Source organism: Notolepis coatsorum, assembly GCF_963971535.1.
Source record: "Notolepis coatsorum genome assembly, chromosome: 10".
NCBI lineage: Eukaryota > Metazoa > Chordata > Actinopteri > Aulopiformes > Paralepididae > Notolepis > Notolepis coatsorum.
This window is the reverse complement of record NC_140174.1, coordinates 40,958,984-40,986,395: the sequence shown is the minus strand read 5'-3', so window position 1 is coordinate 40,986,395 and position 27,412 is coordinate 40,958,984. Positions and strand designations below refer to the sequence as shown.

Sequence of the window (27,412 nt, the reverse complement as noted above, 5' to 3'; positions counted from 1 at the left end):
CAAGAATCATGATCACGATTATTTTGATTGATATTGAAATCATGATTATTAAACACGATTACTTGTTGATTTGAGAACATCATATGACGACTGAATTAGTTTGACCTTTCTTCTCGACCCAAGGCTGCCTTTCTGTTGTCTTCTTCAAGTTACCAAAATAACTGGAGAAGCGCGCCGTGGCTCCTGACCCTAGTAACAACTAAGAGGGTTAGACCCTAACAACTAAGAGGGTTAGACCCTAACAACTAAGAGGGTTAGACCCTAACAACTAAGAGGGCTAGACCCTAACAACTAAAAGGGCTAGACCCTAAAGACTAAGATGGTTAGACTAGACCCTAACAACTAAGAGGGCTAGACCCAAACGACTAAGAGGGTTAGACCCTAGTAAGAGGGGTAGCCCTAATGGACATGTTTTCCAGTAGCTATAACCAGCACTGCAGCCATATGAAGTTCATTGAAATGTCAAAACTAATTATTCTACCAGTCCACAAAGTCAGCATCCAAGTCACTGTGGAGCATCTCCCGGTTTTACCTCCTGATCACAGAGCCTTGGTTACCTGGTAGGTAGGGGTGGGGGAAAATATCGATACGTAGTAGTATCGCAATACTTTGCCTGGCGACGATACTGTATCGATACAGGGACGCCAAGTATCGATGTTTAATTATTTATGAAAAAGAAAAAGTATAAGGAAGTTGCATTGTTCATTTCAATACCTGTAATAGTACAGTAGTCCACACACACGCACACACGTGTGTGCATTCAGTTAAGTTGGAATATGACTGTAATACAAACAGTTCAGTTTGTCAGGTACATGCAACACAGATTACAGTGTTTGTTTACATCTGTCTGCTTGAGAAAATACCATGTTCTGCAATAGAAATGATTGAAGTGAGATGAACAGACTGAACTTTATTTTATTAGATAAAACATGTTGACAAAGTTTTACTTTGCAGTTGAAAAAAGATAATAAATCGCAATATATCGCAATATTAATAGCGCAATACTCAGCATACCGCAATCGTGATAGTATCGTATCGTGAGGCCTCTGGTGATTCCCACCCCTATTACCTGGTTTACATTTGTCTAGCCTTGCAAGGGAGTCCACGTTCATGTTGATTCAATATGTACTGAACTGTCCAAGATCATTATGAAAAGAACATAAGCTATGTGAATTGTGTTGAATGGCGGATATCTGCAATATGTAGGCTAGTTTAAACTTTAAACTAACTGTCCTTGGGGGAAGATGGGGTCCCTGTTTGAAGCTGGAAGGTTACCATAAAGGTTACCGTTTCACTGAATCAAATGAAGAGCAAATAAATATGTTTGCAAACCGATTGCAAGCTCTGAAGAAATGTGAACAAATCCCTCTCCCCAAACTGCACGGTGTACCTTTAAGGTTCATTAAACATGACGTAAAAACCAAACCACAGTCACTTAACTCTCCTCCTTTCTCCCACCTCCTGGCAAGACAAGAGACAGATGTTCAGACTCTCGAGTCTCAGTAGTGGGGAGCCATGGAAGAATGGCCGTGGAACCACTTAGCTATGCACTGATTAAATAAGCCTGGCTGTCTCTGTAGCAATGCTCCCTCTCACTGCAAGCCGTTTGAGAGGTGTGCCATTAGAATTGAAATGCCTCACAGCGCGACCCATAGTTCATACATAATTCCCTTTCAAATGAAGAATAGCCAAGTCATGCTGACCTCCAGAGAGAGAGAGAGAGAGAGTGAGAGAGAGAGAGAGAGAGAGACGACGCATGATGGGCAAAGTTTTGACGAAGATAAAAGAGTCTAGTATGAATACCAAGACGATGTTGTTGACTGAATAGCCATTACATTATTTTATTATTACCATTACTAATACTATAATTTCTATTTATTACTATGTTTTACTCTATTATTATTATTTTTCCTGCCTGTACCTCCACTCCCCCATGCTGCTATGACACCTGAATTTCCCCAAGGGGATTAATAAAGGAACACTTGACTTTACCTAAACATTTCTTCATTCTGAGGTAATAATAATGCTTTAACAACATACAAATAAAACAACTCTGTTAAATCAGCATCAAACGATTTAGGGCGATACTCTTAGGGGCAAATTCACAAAGAATGGATTTTGCCCGCTAATATCACCCTTAACTGCATGTGATTTGCGCCCGCTATTTGCTCCGTCTTAAGGACCTATTCACTAAAGATATCCCACAAATTATATACCAACAGGGCGCCCCGGTGGCGCACCACATACATACGTTCAGCGTAAACCGCAGCGTCCTGGGTTCGAATCCGGCCTAGGACATGTGCTACATGTCTTCCCCCATCTCTCTCTCTCCCAAAAAAATTCCAAACAGTCGTATCCACAATAAAGTGCAAATGCCCTAAAAAACAGACCTTAAAAAAACGAATGATATACTAGCGCAAACACGCCCATACGGTGTGCAATTTGCTCCCGATATCTGTCAGAGCAGTTGGCTTGTGGAGTGCAATTTGCTCCGGATTGCTCCAGTTGGCGCGCAGAGCATCCGAGTGCAATTTACTCCTGATATGGTAAAATAGTATAAATACTGCCCATGCAACAGTATGCATGTCCTAGGACAATGGCAGACAGAAAACAGAAGCTTCAATTCTCTGATCACGAATTGAAAGTCCTGACAAACAATACTGTAGCTCTTCTAGTCCTTGGGCCAAACACTTTATTTTTATTTTTTGTGCCAAATAATAGATCATAGATTCGCTCGTACGTCGTTGTGGGGGTACTAGAGAGTAGAGACATGACCATGATAACGTAGAGATGCACCGAATGGAAAATTGTTGGCCGAAACAAATACCGAAAATAGGAAACAGTTGGCCAAAAAACGAATGCCGAAAGGCCGAAAATGATTAATATAAATATATATATAATTTTTTATTTTTATTTTTTTCAGCTACCTGATTATGGCAAAAGACATGATTATGGCAAAACTTAACTTAAATAATATTAATAATCACTATTATGGGCCCATAAAACATTTATTCAGCACTTTTGAATGCATACATTAATTCCAGACTGACTGCTGAAAGATTGTACAATTTAAACATTTTCTCTTTGCATACAACAAAATGTGCATTAAAGTCAAGTGCATTTTCTTTTCTCTGTAGGATAACTACAACAAAGTGCATTCAGAACAAAGCCAAGGTGCTTTAAAACTGCATAACGATCTGCATAAAGACACACACACAGGACTGTTGTATTTACTACATCTCCCATGACTCTTAGCGGGGGATGACGTAGCTTACGAGAGACGGGTCAAAGAGGAATGGAAGCGTTAGCTAGCTTAACGCTAACGTTAGTTCAAAAGGTTTTAACCGCGACGGGCATATAGTAATGGCGAGGATATAAAGCATGTTAAAGACTCATTTATTGGATGCGTTGCTCGCGGAGTTTATAGAAACAGCGCGACTCCCAAGAGGAGTTAGTTATCACAGGCTGCAGAACGCAGGAAGAGCTGCCAAGCTGCTCACGTTACACGTTGCGCGTTTTGATTACATCATCACAACAACACTTTAGGTTACGAACGTTACGTAACCCTTTTCCTGACATTCGGTGATATATTTTCGGTGCTAAAACCCTTTCGGCCGAAAGCCGAAAGAGCCTTTTTAACCATTTTCGGCCGATAATTTTCGGTGGCAGAATTTTCGGTGCATCCCTAGTTTTATGCACCCACGTCTCCTGAACACGTAGAGATAAACCCAGAGTCGATCGGACCTTCCTAAGCCGAGCTATATGGTAAGTTTTGCGCAGCTAGCGGTGAATGCCTCATTGTTGCGGCGGTATTATGCTGTACGATCGATCGGCCACCGATCGTTATCGGCCGATAATCAGTATAAATATGCGATCGGGGAATTCCGATAATGAGTCATATTCGCCGATCGCGGAAACTGATCAAGTGGATATCTCACTCGCTTGTCTCAGACGCACAGGACCTGCAAACTGCTCCTCCTCCCTAGCCCCGCCCGTACCCGTGTAGAGTTTGTAAACACAGAGGAGGCGGACCTCCTCTGCTGAGTCTAGATAGTGCATTCGACCTGAGCTAACGTTAGCTACCTAGCTATCGTTACTGTTTAAGCAAAATTACCCAGTCAACTATTCACTTTTAGTAGGCATTGTCTAACGGTATTTAGCCGGCTAGCTACTGATAGCTCCGGATATCAACAAATGCCCCAGGAAGTCTAGTAGTCCATGTTGATATCTCCGTTAGCTTGCGTTAGCTTGCGTTAGCTGACGTTAGTTCACAGTTCAAAACGAAATGTCCGATTGAACTAAATAGTTGTCTTAACGTCATCTAGCCGGCTAGCAGTAGCTACAGATAGCTCCTGATATCAATGTCTTATAACATTGATTGAATGCGTATTCGAGCTGAGGGCTTGCTGAATGTGACAGTAGTAACGTTATACCAATAGGGCCCAGCTGCAGCGCCGGAGAATCCTTTTTGGAGCTGGAGGCTACTAGAGTACACAGACAGTGGCGCGGTTTGCAGATAGCGAGCATTTTGACTTGTTGCGTGGTGGCGATGTCTCGCAGATAATACAAGTACAAGTCTAATTATATAATATATATATTTTATATAAAAAAAATATATATATAAAATAATTTTTAATTTCTTTTTAATCAAAAACGATCGGTATCGGATCGGTATCGGCCGATATGGCTCACGACGATCGGTGATCGGTATCGGTGGCAAAAAACGTGATCGGGGCATCCCTATGCTGTAGGTGTGCAAAAGTTACCATAATAGCTCAGCGTAGGAATGTCCTATCGACTCAGGGTTTATCTCTACTCGTTCAGGAGACTCGGGTGCATAAAAACGTGATCATGGCCATGTCTCTATTTAATTAATTAATTAATTAATATTTTATATTTAATTTGCCATTTATAATACCAGATGGTACCAAATAATTTGTCATGTCATCCCAAAAGAAATTAGTTTGAGCAGATAAGATAGTCCTTTATTGATTCCCTTGGGGACATTTGGGAACTCGGGATATGGTCCCAAGTATGACGGGGTGTGTGAACTATGCAGTGTGCGTCCGGTGCAGTATGCACTATGCAGTGTGCGTCCGGTGCAGTATGCACTATGCAGTGTGCGTCCGGTGCAGTATGCACTATACAGTGTGCGTCCGATGCAGTATATGCACTATGCAGTGTGCGTCCGATGCAGTATATGCACTATGCAGTGTGCGTCCGGTGCAGTATGCACTATGCAGTGTGCGTCCGGTGCAGTATGCACTATGCACGCAGTGTGCGTCCGGTGCAGTATGCACTATGCAGTAGGGCTGCAACTAATGACTAATTTGGTAGTCGACTAATCTGCCGATTATTTTTTCGATTAGTCGACTAATCGAAAACCAATGTAAACAACAACCAAACAAATTTTTCTTTTTAAAAAAAAAAAATTAATTACCTATCTTTGTGAAAGTGGCTTCTCAGCTCTGGTCCAGCTGAAGACAGAGCAGAGGAACAGATTGGACATTGAGCATGACCTCAGAGTTGCTTGTCTACCATCACCCCAGACTTTGAGACTCTTGTCAGGACCAAACAACAACATCATAACATGATGATCCCATAGCAAATTAAAATAATGACTCATGAAACATTTGAATTTGGATCTTTAAGCCACTTTAAATGAAAATGTATTTGAAGAACAATACAGCAATCACTCATAACAAGATAAATAAATTAAATAATACAAATTAAAGTGGAAGTGTACTTTAAATAACTTTTGTTTGCTGTGTGTGAGAGGAGTCCGTGTGTGTGTGTATGTGTGTGTCTTACTCTGATCACTGTGTGAGTGAGAGGAGTGTGTGTACTGTGTAATTTGTGTGTGTGTCTTACTCTGATCGCTGTGTGAGTGAGAGGTGTGTACTGTGTAATTTGTGTATGTGTGTGTGTCTTACTCTGATCGCTGTGTGTGAGTGAGAGGAGTGTGAATGTGTCTGTGTCTTACTCTGATCGCTGTGTGTGAGTGAGAGGAGTGTGAATGTGTGTGTGTCTTACTCTGATCGCTGTGTGTGAGAGAGAGGAGTGTGAATGTGTGTGTGTCTTACTCTGATCGCTGTGTGTGAGTGAGAGGAGTGTGTATGTGTGTGTGTCTTACTCTGATCGCTGTGTGTGAGTGAGAGGAGTGTGTATGTGTGTGTCTTACTCTGATCGCTGTGTGTGAGTGAGAGGAGTGCGTGTGTAATGTATTGTGTGTCTAGTCTGATCATCATCTCCTGCAGGGGAACAATGTTTTCAATGTCCAAAATTTGCTATGGGATCATCATGTTATGATGTTGTCTGGAACCCTGAGAAGCCAGTCTCACAAAGATAGGTAGTGCACAAAAAAAAAAAAAAAAAAAAAATTTTTAATGACTAATCGACGCAACAATTTCTCGTCGACGATTTTTTTACATCGTCGATTATGTCGACTTATCGTTGCAGCCCTACTATGCAGTGTGCGTCTGGTGCAGTGTGCACTATGCAGTGTGCGTCCGGTGCAGTGTGCACTATGCAGTGTGCGTCCGGTACAGTATGCCCTATGCAGTGTGCGTCCGGTGCAGTATGCACTATGCAGTGTGCGTCCGGTGCAGTATGCAGTGTGCGTCCGGTGCAGTGTGCACTATGCAGTGTGCGTCCGGTGCAGTATGCACTATGCAGTGTGTGTCCGGTGCAGTATATGCACTATGCAGTGTGCGTCCGGTGCAGTGTGCACTATGCAGTGTGCGTCCGGTGCAGTATGGACTATGCAGTGTGCGTCCGGTGCAGTATGCACTATGCAGTGTGCGTCCGGTGCAGTATGCACTATGCAGTGTGCGTCCGGTGCAGTGTGCACTATGCAGTGTGCGTCCGGTGCAGTATGCACTATGCAGTGTGCGTCCGGTGCAGTATGCACTATGCAGTGTGCGTCCGATGCAGTATATGCCCTATGCAGTGTGCGTCCGGTACAGTATGCCCTATGCAGTGTGCGTCCGGTGCAGTATGCACTATGCAGTGTGCGTCCGGTGCAGTATATGCACTATGCAGTGTGCGTCCGGTGCAGTGTGCACTATGCAGTGTGCGTCCGGTGCAGTATGCACTATGCAGTGTGCGTCCGGTGCATCTAAACATGCAGTCACTGAAAGCAACTCTTAGGTTTATACAGTGCCCTGCTGAGTGAACAACAGAACCATGCTGTCTGGTAAACAGTGCTGGGAAAGAGGAAGCTGTGTGTACAGATACACAATGCAGAGGGACAGGACTCAGCACAGTTACATAACCTGGGGGGGGGGGGGGGGGGTCAGACAGGATCCAGGTGGGGTGTGGTGTGGGGGGATCCTTTCTGCTGCTAAGGAGACGATGTTAGGTAGGCGTTGCTGCACAAATACGGTAGGTCGTCAGGGGTGGGCAGGGCAACCTTTTTGGGCACGAGATCTACTTTGCCATTTTGTAAGGCCGGGGAGGATCTACCATCGCCTGCCAAGCAGACAGAGTGAGAATGACCACTGCTTCATAGCCCTGCCCATTAATAATAATAAGAGAGCGAGAGAGAGGAAGGGAGAGAGACAGAGTGAGTGAGTGAGTGAGTGAGTGAGTGAGTGAGTGAGTGAGTGAGTGAGTGAGTGAGTGAGTGAGTGAGTGAGTGAGTGAGTGAGTGAGTGAGTGAGTGAGTGAGTGAGTGAGTGAGTGAGTGAGTGAGTGAGTGTGTGTGTGTGTAAAACATGTCGCGTCAGCATTCAACAGCGCCAGAAATGGTGTAGGTTCAGCACTGGGCTCCAGGTGGAACACAAGGGGTCACTTCTCACAGTCAAAGGTCAACAAGAAAACGCATGGCTTCCTGGCACTCTGGTCACCACAACACAGGAAGGATGTGTGGCTCTCTTAAAATAAACACGCGCATCTCCGTGACTGGGCGCAGAATTGTATTTGTTCGTACCACTCTCTAAGGCTCCAAGCTGATCATAAACACCAGCACCTGGCTTTAAAACATTTGTTGTTATTACGCCTCAGACTCTTATCATTTGGCACTAAAAGCTAAACATTGTCGCCGATATGGCTGTCCGCAACATGTCATTAACACTTTGGCTGCCATGGGTTAAATTAATGATATACCATAGATTGCCAGCGCTATTTGTCTATGGAGAAAGTCCCCTTCTTTGCAGGGCTATAACTTTTTAAATTCTATTGCTACATTGCCATTATTAGGGCCCATTCAAAGTCCTATATGTATTGTTCATTGTGTAGCAACGTTAAACTTTTTCATTCACATATTCATAGTAAAGTATGGTCTAATGTATAAGTATGTTTTCATCTCTTTCTGCAACTTTCTCCAGAACGTGATATATAGCCCCAAATGCATTATATTGATGATGAAATACAGTTTGATGGCAATCAGCGCGATATAAAAAATTCCAACTAGACGTACTTCTAGAAGTTACTACACGTCATCTGATGTTGACCGGATGGGCGAGGGGGCGTTTATAATTCCGTGGGCAGCGTTATACCAATCATCTAATGTGGGTCAAATGTTGATAAAAGCAGTTAGTATCGAAGATGGTAACGTTACACGCTGAAACTCACCCCAGTCTCCGCGCGCCGTTGGGCGATCATCGTCGAGTAGAAATTTTATCATTATGGGATATATTATTACCCGGTCCATCTCCAGCTTGTATAATGGTATATACGTCCAAATCATGTTGTTTATCGAGTTATTGGCAATCGATCGCTATGTAGAGTGACGAGCTAGAATGCCGGAACCTATCCCGAGTGGCCGGAAGCAATACGGACATGTAGCACAACCTCCACTGTGCTTCCTGTTAAGCGGTTGCGCGATCGGCCACCAGATGGCGCTCCTGAACCGCCAGAGAGCTCAGTGGGTCCTGCTGGTGGTTCTCAGACCAGCGGAGGGACATTATGGATCAGATCGCAGATTTTTGAAATATTGATATAAGGACGCTGTACAGCGTCCCCCGGCAACTTTAGCATCGCCAGCAATGACGCTGTAAAGCGTTTTTAGGCAGTCAAAGTGTTAATTGTGTACGCGACGTGCAATTGTGCAATGACGACGTTACCGTGAGCTAAGGTTAGCTAGCATGGAAAGACTAACGTTACTGGTGACATTGTGATTTAACTTGGAATACTCCTTTGCCAACTTGCTGTACTTTGCTTGCAGGTCTGCAGCCATTATTGCTGGATTATGAATAGCCCCAACTTTAGCCAAGGTAACGTTATGGCTAAACCTTTAACGTTAGTTAATGCTAGCTTTCGGTTAGCTGTTCAGCTAATGCTAATAACATCAGAGCTCCCCGTCAACAGCGCTCTGCCGGGACGATGGCATTTTAAGAAAGTATCTGCTCTGCTGTTAAAATGACAAATGGCAATTGACACTTTAATTCACGGTCGATTAAGCACACGTTTGTTTTATAATGCTCACTCAGCGAGTAGGGTATATCTACAGAGCCCAACGTCTGCAGTGTTGTTGATAAATTACGTCATATGGTATCGGAGCGCAACATTAGAGGGTACTCGCCGATACCGATACCAGCATTTTAGGCAGTATCGGCGGCATTTCCGATACTGGTATCGGTATCGGAACAACTCTATTTGTTACCCTCACCACGACAGTGAACATTAGGGCTGACCTTCGAAGCTTTTTTTGGCAATCGAAGCTTCGGGGCCGAGCTTCGATTTTAATTCGAAGCTTCGAAAAAGAATTAAAAAAAAAAAAAAAAAAATGTTATCTTATGTTGTGGGACTTGTACAGCACTTTCATAAACTTTGTTGTTTTTAAATGTGCTCTATAAATAAAGTGGGTTGGATTAATTAATTAAGTAGCCCCTTTCGTGACTGAGCCAACAAGGTTTCACTCGGCTGTGTGATTTAATTCAAGGTGGATCGCTGTTGTCGTTTGAACAACTTCAGATTTCATGGGAACTACCAATCCCCCAAATCAAGAATGTTTAAGATGAATGAAGTAAGATTTTGATTATTTGAAATATGGCCTGTGTAGACTAAACTATGCACAGAATTATGTCAGTCTACAAGGTCCGGATTCTACATGGTCCGGTACATGGTCCGGCAATGTAGACCTTGTAGACTCCACTACAGACCAATTATCAGTGAATGTTCATGCATTTTTAAGAAGGGCAACTTCCACAAAAAAACAAAGAACTCACCAAAACATCTCAGTAGCACCTTATCTAAATTTTATTTCCTATTTTGTTTATTCATCCCAGTATCTTTCTTTCTTATGTGTGGAATTCTACAAGGCATGTAGGTGTATATGTATTTGAGGATGATATCCTTCAAACAGGCAATAGTGATGATATAATTTGGGCAGTGCTGAGCTGGGTTACTTTCCTCCAGTGTATTTGTCCCCCGGCCCCACCCAATGGCCCCATGCGCGCGCGAGCGCACACGCACACGCACACACACACACACACACACACACACACACACATTTACATTTAGTCATTTAGCTGACGCTTTTATCCAAAGCGACTTACAAGTTCTGTACGACAAGACAGCAAGAAGGGTACAACTCTATCAGCTGAGTAACAATGTTTATCAAAGTGTTGCGTGTTACAGTGTAGGTTAGTTTATTAGGAAAAGTGCATGACAGTAAGGTTAGTCACGGTTAGATTTTTTTTTTTTTTTTTTTTTAATCATTTCAGATAATGGTTGAAGAAGTGAGTCTTTAGTCGACGGTGAAAGATTGGATGGGATTCGGCTGTCCTAACTGGGATGGGTAGTTCTCACACACACACACACACACAAATCGAAGTAAAAAAAAAAATGAAAAAAAAAATGATTTTTTTTAATGTTCGAAGCTTGTGCCATCGAACGAAGCTTCGAAGCTTCGAAGTATTTAAGACAGCCCTAGTGAACATAATCTCTCCATGGCTCCTCTACTGTTCTTCTCAGCATCCCCTTCTCTCTCTCTCTCTCTCCTTTGCTATTACTCTTGCCGTTTTATTTCCCTTTAGAATATGCACTTTGGGGCGACTTCTGACGGCTCAGCTCTTTTCCTTGGCTAAAAGTGGCAGAGCAGGTAAAAGCAGTTGCTCCGTTATAAAAGCGCAAGCCAAGGCCATTTTTTAAGCCTCTACTAGACTAGAGGGGTTTCTTCCCCTCTGCAGTGAGCCTCATCAGGGTTTCTTCCCCTCATCAACAAGGCTTGGGACCCTCACTGACCCCCCCCCCCCCCCCCCACTGTGTTACATTAACACACCCTACTGGACTATATACTTGCCCACTGTATTGTTACTGCATTCTAACTAGTGTATATAATTGTATAATCTACCACATCTGCCCAGTTGCACAGCCCTGGCCTACTCCTATTCCTCTTATTTTTACTTATACTATATTGAGCTATATTTAATTTAGTTTATATCCCAGATAATTGTATGCAACCTCTTATACAGTCGTACAGCCCTGGCCTATATTTTATTTCATAAATATATTATTCTATTCCATTTTATTTTACTCCACCACTTTATTGTATTATCCGTCTGTTATGTCTGTCCGCTAATGTCGCACAAGTAACGTCCAAAGCAAATTCCTTGTATGTGAAAAGTATACTTGGCAATAAAGACCTTTCTGATTCTGATGTTAGGATTAATAGCCCCATAGAAAATAAACACTCAAAAAGTTTTATATTATTCGCTAAGTCAATTCCACTGAAACCTTCTCCAACTCCTACCGCATTAAAACACACAAATCCATTATAACGGGTGTAGTAACTGATGTAGTAACTGATGTAGTAACTGATGTAGTAGTAACTGATGTAGTAGTAACTGATGTAGTAACTGGTGTAGTAACTGGTATATTAACTGGTATAGTAACTGATATAGTAACTGATGCAGTAACTGATGTAGTAACTGATGTAGTAACTGATGTAGTGACTGGTGTAGTAACTGCAGGGCTGTACACTGCGATCATCTCGTCGCAAATTGCCCCCTAATCTGGCCGGTGCGAGTGGAAAATATCATCTGGGGGCAAGCTTGCGAGTAGTGATTGCAACCCTTCATTCGCATTTCACTCCTAAATTAATCCATACAAATTGGATAAAACATTAGCCTACAACCAGGGCATAATGTTGCGGTTGTAATTTCATTAGACAGACCAGCGCGGACCTTTAATAACATGCAATTTGATTGACACGAGCAATGGGCTAACGTTAGCTGCTATCCACGGTATCTATTAGGATTATGCTAAGCTAACTAGCGTTAGCTGCTGCTAACCCTGGACACCAGTCAAAGCGGACTCCACAACACTAGTTCCATTCGGGAGGAAAGGGGGTGGGTTATATTGACAACGCTTGACAACAGAAGTTTAAACATAACTTCATATTTATTGGTTATTCGTTTCTGTTACTGTATATCATCCACTTTCCATCTCCGTCTGTTAAACGCTTCCTGTTTACATTCGAGTGTGACGTCATCACCTACGGCAGCTTAGACGATCAAAACGCGAACCTAGAACAAAACCCGGAGGGGGGGGCTGGCTCTCTCATTCGTTCTCGCCCCCTCTCTCTCTCTCTCTCTCGCTCTGATTGATTGAAAACTTTATTAACAGATTGCAGAATGGGTACAATACAGTACAGCTCTCTCTACATTCAATGATTTAAAGTAGCCAAACGTTACAGACAGTATAAATACTAACTGGATAGTTGACGATATAAACATTTAATTTCATTATCTGAAATATTCTAAAATCATTAAGTCTGCTATAAGCCATTATCCCTTTGTGTGTGTGATTATTTTCTCACAGTAGTGTGTGTGTATATATATATATATATATATATATATATATATATATATATATATATGTGTGTGTGTGTGTGTGTGTGTTTGGCTAAAGGCCTCTGCATGCTACAGAAACTTCAAAGCAACTGCAACACAATCGACAAAGCAACAGTGTTTTAGACACTCTGCCTTTATGCTTCTGCAACATCGACGCGCAAAGTTAGTTTAACTAAAGTTAGTTTAGGTTCGTGTTAACGTTAGATAATGTACAAAATAAACGTATTTCCGGTGATTTTAGACGTCGCTCTTTTATTTTGAAATCCCCCGACCGGAAGTGTTATAGTGTCTGTTGCTAGCAGCTTAACTTTCTGTGCTTTTCGAGCTAACGTTACCGACCGTAACATCATTAGTTTCCAATGGAGAGGACCTCGGCTCACATGCAGCTCAAACTACCTATTGGAATAAATTAATTGATTGATGTTTAACTTGTCCCTGTGTGTGTCCAGTCATTTCGACTAGCAAACGTTGTATTTAACGTTAAAGTTACCTCAGGATACCATTGTATTTAGTTGGTTAGCTATGTAGCTAATGTGGATAGCATTTTGTATAGCACCCCCGCCCCCCCCCCCCCCCCCCAACCACCTCCAATGTAAATTACCCAGTATGGTTGTCAATATCCCAATGTACCCAACCCCCCCCACCCAACCTCCAATGTACAGTTTCTACGTCAAATGTATATACTCCCTTTTCTTGACTCCTTCTGTATCACAAACAGTACTGTATTTGCAAATCTGGTATGTCATAAATGTATAGATGTAGCAGTACTGACTATCTGTATGTCATGTATGTCATATATGTCTATATGAATTGAAAATGGGGGACCCTGATGGAAACAAGACAAACGTCTTTCTCAGGTCTGCATCCCCTTAACAATTGTATGTATTGAGCCGTACTGTATTGTACCCATTCTGCAATCTGTTAAATAAAGTTTTCATTCATTCATTCATTCAATGCTAGCTGGCTGGCTACAGCTTTATTTACTAAATTATGGAGGCTTTTTAATCGTCAAGGTAAGAGAGGATTTATCATGATCAACTGAAGGCGTATGCTATGGAACAATAATGTGCTTGGGTTTTCAGAAAAAGGCCAGCTATGTGACGCTAATTATTTAGCATCAACGCTGGCTGGCTACAACAATGGTGGATGGTATTCTCTGCGAGACCAATATTATTCTATGACAGCCCCGCCCCCATTCGCTAACCAACCAATCACTGCTACGCAATATCAACGCAACGGTTGTTTAGGTTAGATTTGGGGGACATGTACACAACGTCCAAGCAACACAGTCTACAAGACCCTAAACAACAACCGCGCTGAAATCGCGCTGATGTTGTGTTGAAGTTGCTTTGAAGTTGCTGTAGCATGTAGAGGCCTTAAAGTGGATAGAAAACACAGTACTGTGCAAAAAAAAGGCACCCAAAAGTTTTTATATAAATGGTCTTAGATGTAAATACATTTTTTATTAGTGTGTCAGTAGACTACTCTTAGTACATTTTCATTAAATAATTTTTTAAAGCATCTTCATGGTTTAATAATGCAAACATATGTTGCAGGGACTTATTATAATCATCATATTGGCGTGACTGTATGCATCAAAGGGTTAAATCAAGCATTTTTAAGTGCTTTAGAGGAAATGTCAAAATATTGCGATATATATCGTGTATCGTGATTCGTGATATGGCCAAAAAATATCGCGATATCATTTAGAGGCCATATCGCCCAGCCCTACTATAATGGTAAAATAGTTATTAAAAAATGTGCCCCTAAAAATATTCTTTGCCCCTAAATTTCTCATTTAGGGGCAAGTGTGCCCCTAGTGAAAAAGCTTAGCGTACAGCCCTGAACTGGTGTAGTAACTGATGTAGTGACTGGTGTAGTGACTGATGTAGTGACTGGTGTAGTAACTGATGTAGTAACTGGTGTAGTAACTGATGTAGTGACTGGTGTAGTGACTGGTGTAGTAACTGATGTAGTAACTGATGTAGTAACTGATGCAGTAACTGATGTAGTAACTGATGTAGTAACTGATGTAGTGACTGGTGTAGTAACTGGTGTAGTAACTGGTATATTAACTGGTATAGTAACTGATATAGTAACTGATGCAGTAACTGATGTAGTAACTGATGTAGTAACTGGTGTAGTAACTGGTATATTAACTGGTATAGTAACTGATGTAGTAACTGATGCAGTAACTGGTGTAGTAACTGGTGTAGTAACTGGTGTAGTAACTGGTGTAGTGACTGGTGTAGTGACTGGTGTAGTAACTGGTGTAGTAACTGATGTAGTAACTGATGTAGTAACTGGTGTAGTGACTGGTGTAGTAACTGGTGTAGTAACTGGTGTAGTAACTGATGTAGTAACTGGTGTAGTAACTGGTATATTAACTGGTATAGTAACTGATATAGTAACTGATATAGTAACTGATGCAGTAACTGATGTAGTAACTGATGTAGTAACTGATGTAGTGACTGGTGTAGTAACTGGTGTAGTAACTGGTATATTAACTGGTATAGTAGGGCTGGGCGATATGGAAAAAAATCATATCGCGATAACGATATGATAATTTTATTTTATTTCTCGATATCGATAATTATCGAATTGTTATAAGTATAAAAAAAATTATACTTTTTTTTTTTTTTTTTTTTTTTTTTTAACAACAGATGTATGTTTATTTTGCAGCAATTCTTTGTCATTGCCGCCATCTTTAGTGTTACATCCCCTCACACTCCAGTTCTCAGGCTGCAGCTGGTTTAAAAGCTAAAGTAAACCGGCTTCTCTGCTGGCTGTGGCTCCAGAGGAGTTGAACAGTTCTGGCTCTGCTAGTTTATTTTCGATCTTTTGGCGCTTTTGGGGTGGACAAACCACCGCACATGTGCATTGTGACTCGTGACTGGAGTCTAGTTCTGCTAGCACACATAGCCTACTGTGTACAGACTGTTTCAAAATGTATTTTAAATTAGAAAGCAAACAAAATAAATGGACAAGAGAAAAAGAAATCTGAATTTGGTCAGTATTGTCATTTGGACAAGCAAAGCCATTACTTTAAGTTGCAGGCAAGAAAGACAAGTCTGTCCACTGTCTCTGGTTTTAAAACTGCCCTGTTGCAGGTAAAAAAATAAATAAAAATAAACGATTTTTCGATTTTTCTTTTTATTTCGATATTCGATATCGATTATTAAAATATATCGCGATATTTATCGTTATCGTTATATCGCCCAGCCCTATGGTATAGTAACTGATATAGTAACTGATGCAGTAACTGGTGTAGTAACTGGTATATTAACTGGTATAGTAACTGATGTAGTAACTGGTGTAGTAACTGGTGTAGTAACTGATGTAGTGACTGGTGTAGTAACTGGTGTAGTAACTGATGTAGTAGTAACTGATGTAGTAACTGGTGTAGTAACTGGTATATTAACTGATGTAGTAACTGATATAGTAACTGATATAGTAACTGATGTAGTAACTGGTGTAGTAACTGAGAGACTGAAGAGTTTTTAATTGCTCCCATATTTGTTAGCTCACTACTACACTGTGTGAGTGGGTGGGAGATGGTTTTGCTGAGTACAGCAGGGCGGGGACCTCACTAACGACTTCTGGGGCAGAGACGGAGCGACGGTGCGATGTGTCATCCACTGCTATCCTGTTACAAAAAGGGAGAAACTCCAGAAGGCCTGTGAGAATACAGGAGCAACCACGTGCCTGTTCGAAGCCACAATCTATCTTTTCGTATATATTGTTTTAATTAATTAATTAGAGTGTGTACAGAACAGAGACCACCGGCGCCTCGACACGGCACTCACCTTCACTCCTCTAGCCTCAAATGGACTGGTGAGACACAACACTAAGCCGTGCTCAATTTGCTATGTACACACTCCAGACCTTGATTAATAGGGGGGAAAAGAAGGAAAAAAGAAAGACACAATGTCGCCTTAAAGCTAATTGTAGCCACACTTCCTATAAGGCTCAGACCTCTGTGAAAGTGAGAGTGTGTGAGATAGAGAGATAGAGTGTGAGAAATAGAGTGAGTGGGATAGAGTGTGTGTGTGTGCGTGTGCGTGTGCGTGTGTGTGTGTGTGTGTGTGAGAGAGAGTGTGTGAGTGCAAATGTGTATGCGTGTCTTGACTATATAGATAAGCCACCGCTTTATGCTAGTACATGTGCGGGAACTAACCATAAGGAAGGAGCATTTCCTTCCTTATCTGAAGGGGGAAAACGTGCTTTATCCATGACCGCTAGCCACAGCGCTTACTTTAGTCTGACCAACATGAGCTTCTGTATTCTATTAAAGGGTAGGTTCAGGAGTTTGAACCCCTAAATCATATTTCCTACTCATCGATAATGTTGTTTAAGGGTAGAGTCCTTTACATTTACATTTAGTAATTTAGCTGACGCTTTTATGCAAAGCGACTTACAAGTTCTAAGACAAGTCAGCATGGGGGGTACAACTCTTACAGCTGAGTAACAATGTTCAACAGTATTGAAACTTGGGTGCTGCAGTGTTGAGTGCATAGTAGTAAAGACATAGTATAGTAGGAAGAGTGCATGATAGTATAAGACAGTAAGAAGGTTAGTGTTTGTTTTGTTTTTAGTTTTTTCTAACCCGTTAAATGAATATAAAACTACATTGCAACAAACGATAAACAACAATCAATCATGAACACAAATATTTTAAGGGCATATTTACACAGAGATGTTGTACACGACTACACACTCGGAAAAACCGCCCCTGCCGCTTACAATCCCCCCGGTGTCACCGCCTGGCTTCCCCAGTGCCGCCGCGCAGGCGCCAGACGCCTCCCTGTTCACGTCCCACTCTCCTGAAGGAGCCACAGCGCCCCGACGGTCTTAACGAGACAGCACTCTGAATGATCATCAAAGGGGATTTCCAATTAATTCAGCGCACGGACAGGCGAAACAGTCGAAAAACAATATTTCCCCCGAGGCCCTCTTGAGATGGCTCCTGTGAGCGGCCCGTGAGAACACCTAGCGCTCTCAGACTCCACCCTGAGTCCTTTGATTCATGCCGCGGCCGTTTGGCATTTGACAAGGAAAGGACAGTGTAATGGAATTAGCTCCAAGGTCAAGAGGGATTGATTCAAACATCCCCTCTGACATCCTGTTCACCGTTTGATCAGATTGCCTTCATGTGATGTGTGAACACGGCTCGGCTAAGAGGTGGAGCCCTGGGCCTGAACCTTCGACCTCCGTTCTGATGTTGAAGCAGCCCGTACTACCGGGCCTACATGTTTTGACTGTTCTCGTTAATGACTTGAGTTCTATCCATTCTGACCAGTTACTGCCTAGTTTTAAACTGTTATTACCCATTGTTACCTAGTTAAGACTGTTATTACCTGGTTAAAACTCTGCCAGACAGGCGACAGCATGGCGAGCATTCTAAACATTCAGCCGAAACCGAAGACATTCTTAAGGATGATCTGGAGGCTGCTCTCTGGCCCCGGGGGGGGGGGGGGGGGGGGGGGGTTCCGGAGTCATCCTTCGTTAATAAAAACAGTAGCTTTGCTCTGCCTCTAGTGACGATGACTCGAGGTGGGATTTCAGAGGCTTTTACAAACGTTGTCGTTTCCTCTCAAATCAAGTGAAGGTGTGTCTGCTGCTACCCATGTGTGGCACAATGGGAACAAGTGTTTTCACACAAAACGAGGGCCTCTCTCTCATCTCTCACCTCCTCAGTGTACCCGAGTGTTCAATGAAAGCTGATATAAATATATGTGTGTGAGGCTCTGCTTCCACAGTGATCCAAAAGATACTGCCGTGTAATTCTCCTGAGACAACAACAAAAAAAAGTATCATTGTTGCTTTCACTGAACTTCATTACAAACAAATACTTTTATATACATATTTTGTTAATGAGAAAATACAAAGGCGAAACACAAGACTTTCCCCTAACCTTGAAAATAAGTCAAGTCAAGTGCGTCACGTCACACACCCTCTTCTATAGTGTTTGGACATAATAACTATATACAACCATTCATACTGGCATGACAGGGAACTAATGAGTAAAGTACTTGGATGCCTGTATGATTTTAGAGTAGCCTGATGTGTATAGATCAGATATTGCTTTACTATATTGAATTTTGTATAAATGTTTTTCCCCCCACCAAATTGTTCAATAAACTACAGAAAATGTCTTAGCAAAAACAAAAGCAAAAGGTAAATAAATAAGTCAAGTCGCCCTAGTGCGAAACTACAATTAGCAGAGTAACAATGATGTCTCTGGACGAAGGACCCAACACGACTGGAGCTGGAGAGAGCTCATTCTTCATTAGCACTGACTGCCAATTCACCACAGGGTATTTTCATACTAGCAGTCTTTTGCTCCTACTCCAGTGATGTGGTGGTGGCGGTGGCTGCTAACAGCTTCACCCATGACTCATCGGCCCTAGCATTCACTCCCTGTGATCCCCATGAGAATGTCGTTTTTATTTTTCCAAGAGACTTTTCTCCATCCTCTAGTTTCAAGGCCTCGTCTTGGGGGATAATTTTTAACATGGCAATCATCATTCATATTCTGGCCATATTACCAGCATAATTGAAAGTGTGCTTGCGTTAGGTAATGCCCTCTATATGTAAACAGAGCAACTATAAGGGCCATAATAGCACGACTGTGGTGGGTGTGGAGACGGGGCTGGAAAATGACAGAGTTCATCGGGATCCTGTAGGGTGTGTGAGGTGAGAAACCAAGCCTTGATGGTCATGGAACCCAGCTGGGTTCATCAATCAATGTGTTGCTGCTCGGCAAGTTGTTCCTACAGTGCCCGGTGCCACCTTCCTGCTAATGGCCACGGATGGCAGAGGACAGAACGAGAGAGAGGTCGCGCATCTCATACATCAGTCTGCCTGAAGTTTATAAAGCGTGGTCGATCGGTTTGCTTTCTGAACACTTTGATTGACTGAAAACTTTATTAACAGATTGCAGAATGGGTACAGGAGTACAGTACAGCTCAATACACACAATTGTTAAGGGGATGCAGACCAGAGAAAGACTTTCGTCTTGTTTACATCAGGGTCCCCCATTTTCAATTCATCATAACATATATGACATACACGACTTACAGATAGACAGTACTGCTACATCTATACATTTACGACATACCAGATTTGCAAATACTTAACGAAACCAAGCCACATTACATTCCATCCCAATAACAACTCCGGTGTTACTGCAGAACACCGGCGCGGAGAGTGAACATTTAACGACACAGATCGAAGATGTTGCTATATATATATATAACCGCCTTATTGCACCAGCATGTGAGCTATATTTACGCTATTTAGGTGTGATGTTGTTAGAAGGTTGTGAGATAATCCGACAAGGGAGTGAGAGCATAAACCAGGACATGATATCTGCGTTTATACTCCCAACTGGAGTGACAATAAATAACACTTACAATCAAACTTTTTAAAAGCATTCTCAATAACACAAACTGTTACAAAAGTAACAATTGCGGCTTCTTCCCAGCAAAGGCCCCATAATAAACACAGGAAACAGTGTTGCAACTAGGCGCGCCTCCCAACCCGCACAGTCCGCTCACAAAGCCAGGGATTCCTTGTTTTGCATTCATGCAAACATAGCTGGCAAACAACCCATTCGTGGAGTTTGCATTTCCAAAACCGCTGGCACAATTGTTTCCTAATTGACAGTGACCTGCGTACATTATATACAGTCAAATGTCAGGATGTGCGTGGGCGCGTTTTTGATCCCAATTCTTCCCAAACTTGTTGTGCACTCTGACGGCTAGGACAAGCTAACGATGGAAGCGAGCAACTTTTCCTACTTACCGACAGCATACTTTTCCTTTTTAGTTGGCACCCAGCGAGACATTATCATCAGCGTTAACACCGAGTCGACGTGGCGTCTGTTCGTTTAGCTCCAGATATGACTCCTGGTATTTCTGTAGACTTTTCTAGTTTTCACTTAAGCTTTGAGGAGCCACATCGAGTAGCCATTTTGCACCACTGGCAGGATGCTCCTCCACAAGGGGGTAGACTAGTGGAACACACAACACATAACTTATTTCTGTCATGGTGAAGTAGGCGTGAAGAGTTCAATATTCAACTATTTGACTCCTCCAATGTACAGTTTATACGTCAAATGTATATACTCTCTTCTCTAGACTCTTTTTGTATCACAAACAGTACTGTATTTGCAAATCTGGTATGTCATAAATGTATAGATGTAGCTGTATCTGTATGTCGTGTATGTCAGATGATGAATTGAAAAAGGGGGACCCTGATGTAAACAAGACGAACGTCTTTCTCTGGTCTGCATCCCCTTAACAATTGGATGTATTGAGCTGTACTGTACTGTACACGTGACATTCTGCAATCTGTTTGATTGATTGATTGAAAACTTTATTAACAGATTGCAGAATGGGTACAATACAGTACAGCTCAATACACACAATTGTTAAGGGGATGCAGACCAGAGAAAGACCCTCGTCTTGTTTACATCAGGGTCCCCCATTTTCAATTCATCAGGACATATATGACATACAGATAGACAGTACTGCTACATAGATACATTTATGACATACCAGATTTGCAAATACAGTACTGTTTGTGATACAAAAAGAGTCCAGAAAAGAGAGTATACATTTGACGTAAAAACTGTACATTGGAGGAGGTTGGGTGGTGGGGGGGAGACACTGTACAACTGTACAAGCAAAACTGTACATTGGAATGTTGACAACCATACTAGGTCATTTACTGTACATTGGAGGGGGTTGGGGGGGGGGGGGACACTGTACAATATTGACAACCATACTAGGTAATTTACTGTACATTGGAGGGGGTTGGGTTAGGACATTTACAGGGGCCAGTTTCGAATTGCAGTCTCCCGTAGGTGTTCTTTGAGAGTGGTTTTGAAAGTGGGTAGTGATTCACATTCCTTTACAGCTTTAGGTAGGGCGTTCCACATTGATGTGGCATAATTGCGAAACGTGTTTAGTCCCTTGTTTGAGCCGAATCTGGTTTTAACATGATTTGTGGAGCTCCCTCTGGTGTTGTGATCGTGGTATTCACTGACCTTTGGGAAGTATTTTGACATGTACATGGGTACCTTGGTCGTGTAGTGTATCTTGTAGACCAGGCCCATTGCAAGTTGCTAATAAAGTTTTCAATCAATCAATCAAAAGGCTATCCGGAAAATACTGTATACTGCGTTGTGATATATGTTACACGATACTATATCAGTTCGTTTGGTTTCCATTCATTGCTCTTTTTTTATTTGTGATAAATGCTCCACGTTGGTTTATTATGACATTATAATTAAGGTTTACGGACTTTAAATATTTCGCTGATATTCTGTCTGAAACCAATTTGGGGGGATTTTACTTCTAGTCCTAATTAATCTGGTGCATTTGAGGGATTAACCTATCTCCACGTGGTGCATCTCTCTATATGACTGCTCCACTTCAGCCTGACTTGCAAAAAAAAGGTCTGAAGAAATTACACGAGTAATACAAATCTATACCTCCTTTCTCTTTCCCTCCCTCTCCCTTTCTCTCACACACACACATGCATACAAAACTCCCCCTGCCTCAGCCCACTTCTGTCAATCTTTCTGCAATCATCTACTGATGAGGAGCTGGTGTCCTCCTGACATTCTGAACGTTGAATCTAAGGCACACTTTTCCCTCAAAGCAAACATCAGAGATGTACAATGCACTCACTCCGTGTTTACTTATGTAGCTCTGACTAAATCTGACACCCCCAACACAATTCAGAGAGAAAACCTTCCTCCTCCAACTAAAAATGTCCCTGTCTTTTTCAGAATGCAGTTTTTTTCCCTGCAGGGAAATAGACGCATTTCCAGCAGAGGGCATTGTCCCACTCATTCTCATCAGCATGCGCCGCCAGCCCCTGGCCTTGTCGTCTATAACCTCATTTGAATCTTCCCCTTTTCACTGAGCATACTGTTTAAATATTGAATGCAGACAGAACATGAGTATAAAGGTGTCACCAGGACAACACCCCTTTGTTCTCTATTTGAGCGACCTGTTAAAACTCCAATACCGATTCAGCAACACACCATGTGCGTCAACTTCAACGAGGTCATAGTGAGTCATATTTTTAAGGTGGTAATCTCCATCTCAGGAGTCATTCCATAATGACAACAGGAGAAAAAAAAGTGTATTATATTATATACCACGATCAAAGCCAATGTATTACTTCTCAGTCAAAACAAGTTTATGCGGTCTGTAGTAGTACAAGCTAATCCATTTTTGGAATTGCCTGCACATAGCTTTATCTCTTCGGATGAGGGCGGATGAAACTCCTCATGAAGAAGGGAAATAGTTTTCCTACTACTGTAAAAAGTTAAAAAGGAGGGGGCCAGGGTAGTTGGATGCATGTGAAGGGATGAAGTTGTGGGATGGGCTTGTTGCAATTTCTTTGCTCTTAGAAAAACATTGATGTACTACTGTACCGAGGAAATTAATAAAACCAAAATCTCAAATAGAATATGTTGGCTAAAGAGACCTCTTATCTTGTAATTGAATGAATGAATGAGCTTTTACATTAGTTCTTCTTACCTTTTTACATGTTTTAAGAATACATAACCCTATTAAATTATACTTTCCTTCTCTTGGTTGAAAGAGACATTGAATACAAACTGGTAGGCTTTTACTCTTAGCACAAAAAATTATTTCCAAGGTTTTTATGTACACCATATCTACACATTTTAATGTGCAGGACTTTATGAATAATGGATTTGTCGATTCAAGGTAACTAGCTTTGTTTATTATTCTAATATCTCTTTTCTGTAGTTTAATAAACAAGTGAAAAATACAATATATGCAAACATTTCTGATTTAACAGCTCCCTTGTTTTGTACAGAATGCCAACAGATTTGGCTAATTTACCTTTACCTTACCTTTATTCACACCTAAGAATTTTGTTTCATATACTCTTTCAATTTCAGTTCCATTTAAATTCAGTTTAATTGCACAGTCTATAGGAACACCACCAAATACCATACAGTTTGTTTTGTTTTCATTAAGAGACAACTTATTCCTATCAAACCATTTCTTTAACTTTATCAATTCCGGGCACCCAAGTGGCGACCCAAAACGTGCTGCGTCGCGAAGTGGCCGACCCGGGTTTGATTCCCGGACCCGGCGTCCTTTGCCGAATGTCTTCCCCCCGCTCTGTCTCCTGTTCTTCCTCTGTCTCTCTCTCTACCGGACTGCCCGGTAGTACAAATAAATAAAAAAAATCTACCAAAAACATAATGATTTTATTTTTATTTTTTATTTATCAATTCCCTTTCTACTGTTTTCAATAATTATTTTATGTCCTCCCCTGAACAAAGTAAATTAGTATCATCAGCAAACGTAACAATTTTCAATCATGCAGGGGTCACAGTGACTTAATCCCAGCAAACACAGGGCCAATTTTTCAGCTGCAGTCTCACAGGAATCACATGGCTTGAATATAGGCTCGAGGACAGCAGTGCTTCATCAGCCACCAACCACGAGATCACAGGGAATAATATTTGTATATTAAAGTTTTATATAGTTCTATGGGAACAACAAACAGGAGATCTCGTGGAGAGAGGGGATTTATTTTTAGGAGCAACGTCTGAGTCAATGAATATTGGGGTTAATCTGCTAATTAGTGATGTTCTATACATGTCAGTTCTCTAAGATCTCAGGATCTTTGACTTGCTATAATAAATATTGCACTGTGCCTCTCTTCCAATGCTGTGTGTTTCGCATTAGCATTTAATTACATTTTGGGAACATATTTTAATTTATTTAATTTTGTTTGTTGAGGAAAGTTGCAGTTTATGCTCAAGGAAAGTTTTTGTCAACAACCAACCCCTCTTTCTCTCTCTCCTTCTCTCTCTCTCTCTCTCTCTCTCTCTCTCTCTCTCTCTCTCTCTCTCTCTCTCTCTCTCTCTCTCTCTCTCTCTCTCTCCCTTCTCCCAGTATTGAATACACAGACCTTCTGCTCAGTAGCTCTTTTGTTGGCCAAAGTATCCTTCACAGTGCTACATGGCTGACTGGAGACAGTACCCTCCATCGCCTAGTTTATTACTAGACCCAGCAAGAGAGCTGTTTCTAAAGACTAAACAGAAACTTGGAACCACCCGATCTTTCTTCTCTAAAAGAACCTCCCCCCCCCCCCCCCCCCCCCCCAACTATATTCAATTTTGGGTGAGTAATCTTGTAGGTATTGAGGAATTGTGGATTTGCTGGTTTTAGTTTTGGTTTATATTATCATCTACAGTATAGCTCAATATAATGTACAACGTTAATGGTTATATTCCTTGACTGGAATCTATAATGCCTGTTTCTTATATAAATATAATCTTTATAATACTGTATTTCCAGACCCTTCGACTGCTTCATCTCTTACTCTCACCTGTGGATTTTTACCATGCCTCGTGTTAACTGGGGGAGTTGAGCCGGGGATTCCTATTAACCCCTCCCTGTAAAGAAGCTCTTATCAGGGGGCTGAAACGTGAGAGAAGAGTCTTTGGTTACCTGAACCCCTAGAGATGACTCTGCGGGGGCCAGCTGCTCACCTCCACAGGGCTTCAAGCTGGAGGAGGTCAGGGGATGGGTCTCGCTGGGAGAGCTTCATGTCCGAGGGAGAGGCGGTGCAGCGTGCCTCCTGTGCTCCTCGCACTCCTCGGCCCCAGAGTGCCATCGAGGGAGGCCAGATGGACAGCTGGTTGCTGCAACTGGAGGGAATACAGGGTGGCCCTTTCAGAGCCCCGTCGGTCCGCGGTCAGGTGGTACCTTTCACTGACCGGACGGTATCCATGCCGGCCCTCGGTAAAGAAGGCCCTGGATTAACGCCGAGGCGACCAGGGATTCTCCCCTTGTACGGCAGAGACCCGCCTGCAAATGGAACCCCCAGCCTGAGTGACAGTACGTTTGGTAGCCAGGAGTCCCTTCAAGCGGGGACCTTTTGCGTTCCAGAGCGCAGGGGTTGGGAGAGGGCCCATTTCAGACAGGCCCCAGAGACGGAGAAGGCTACGGTCAGCTGTCTCACTCAAGTCAAGGTCGGCTGGCTGCCAATCCAAAGAAGATTGTTAGTGAGCGATGCTCCCAGCCAAAAACAGTACCTGGATCACTTGACCGGGCAGGTAAGACACACACACTATGTGATTATGATAAAGCCTCAGGCACACTGTTCAGATCAGATTTCTGCCCGGGAATTCCTCTTTTGGACGTTTGCACTTTTCCCAAAAAAATAAAAAAGACTTCATCATATCAGTTCGGTTATATAACAAAATCAGTTTGTTGTGAGGTTTTTTTCAATGATTGATTTAGCTCATTCCAGTCCTCTTCACCCTCTCCAAAGACTTGCAAAGTAAAATAGTCTTAGAACAACCCAGCTAAACAAACCTGTGTGTCCTTTTTCGAGAGTATCGACCCTTAGAGAGAAGAATTTGGAAACGGAGCAGGCTGATTTATTTGGGCTTTGGTGCCGAAAATCCCCTCTTAAGGCTCTCCGATTGTGATTCTTAAGAGTCTGGAGAGGGAGAGATGGCCTCTGAAAGCCTAAGGGGTAAAGTGCCGGGTGATGGCAGACAACAAAAAAACACCACAGAGAGCTGCTAGACAGAGAAGCATTAATAGTCAAGTCTCAGCTATCCGGGGAGGAGAGGAGGGAGGGGAGGGGGGGGCGGGCGGTAGTGCTCCGGCATCCTTTGAAAACAGCTTACTCCGCAGGATCTCCACGCATTCTCGACACGTTCACGAGTAATTTAGAGCTGCCCACCAGAGATTTGACCTCTGTGGCCTGAGAGGATGCACGTCAACGCGAAGAGGAACGGTAGCGTGCACAGGAGAGGGGGGGGGGGGGGGGGGGGGGTGTACAGTGGAGTGGTGGCGTGCAGTTGGGGGTGGGTGTAAAGTGGAGTGGTGGCGTGCAGTGGGGAGGGGCAATGGGCAGCTGCCCCTGCTGGTCTTGTCTTTAGATCCCTGATTGCCCCTCTTCAGATTGAGAAATCAAAAGGAAAAACATTGCACTAGATGTTGCTGGCATATTTATTTCCCAGCTGAGGAGGGTACACCTCAAAAAGATGCTTTCATGTAAATTAACCAAAAAAAAACACCCCCCCTCTGCTATAGTCCCTATACAGTATGAAACTACAAATATTCCCAGTAAAGTTCCATTTAGTCTCTTTTTCCTCACCCCTCCCTGCCCTTGGAAAAGGAACTCCAGCTGCCCGCCAGTGGATCAATGCTGGTTTTCCCCCAATGCACTGATGAAATTACTTTGAAATTAATGGGCTGTCTCCATCCCACATCTCTCACTACCCCCAATGCACAATACATTTCCCTGGGTCTCTTTTAACTGGCCCTTTAGGACAAATGATCAACCATAGATTGAACCGCTAGATTACGGCTGAAAGATTTCATAGTGCGGATTTCACTCTTTTGACCTGTTCTGAAGTTCTTGAGGTCATGTTCCAAGTTTTTGAAGTGCATTTAAACAACACTGATGTACTATTAGATCTCATTGTTTCCATCATATCCTGTACAAAAGAAAAAGAGTATTCAAAGAAGTTTAATGTCATTGAAATCAATCATTATAATAATTATATTACTAATGGGAGTTATTTTACAGGT

The 27,412-nt window shown here is 42.4% G+C and overlaps 1 protein-coding gene across 1 annotated transcript in view; it reads right to left on the bottom strand.

Annotated features, from left to right (window-relative positions):
* dock1 (dedicator of cytokinesis 1) overlaps nt 1-25,207 on the bottom strand; it is a gene marked incomplete at its 5' end in the record, with an annotated part of 602,016 nt that extends 576,809 nt beyond the window's left edge. Inside the window, one exon of the mRNA XM_084323017.1 lies at nt 25,191-25,207. Coding sequence (XP_084179143.1) covers nt 25,191-25,207 — 17 coding nt within the window. The remainder of the gene's footprint in view (nt 1-25,190) is intronic.
* Nucleotides 25,208-27,412: the final 2,205 nt, after the last annotated feature.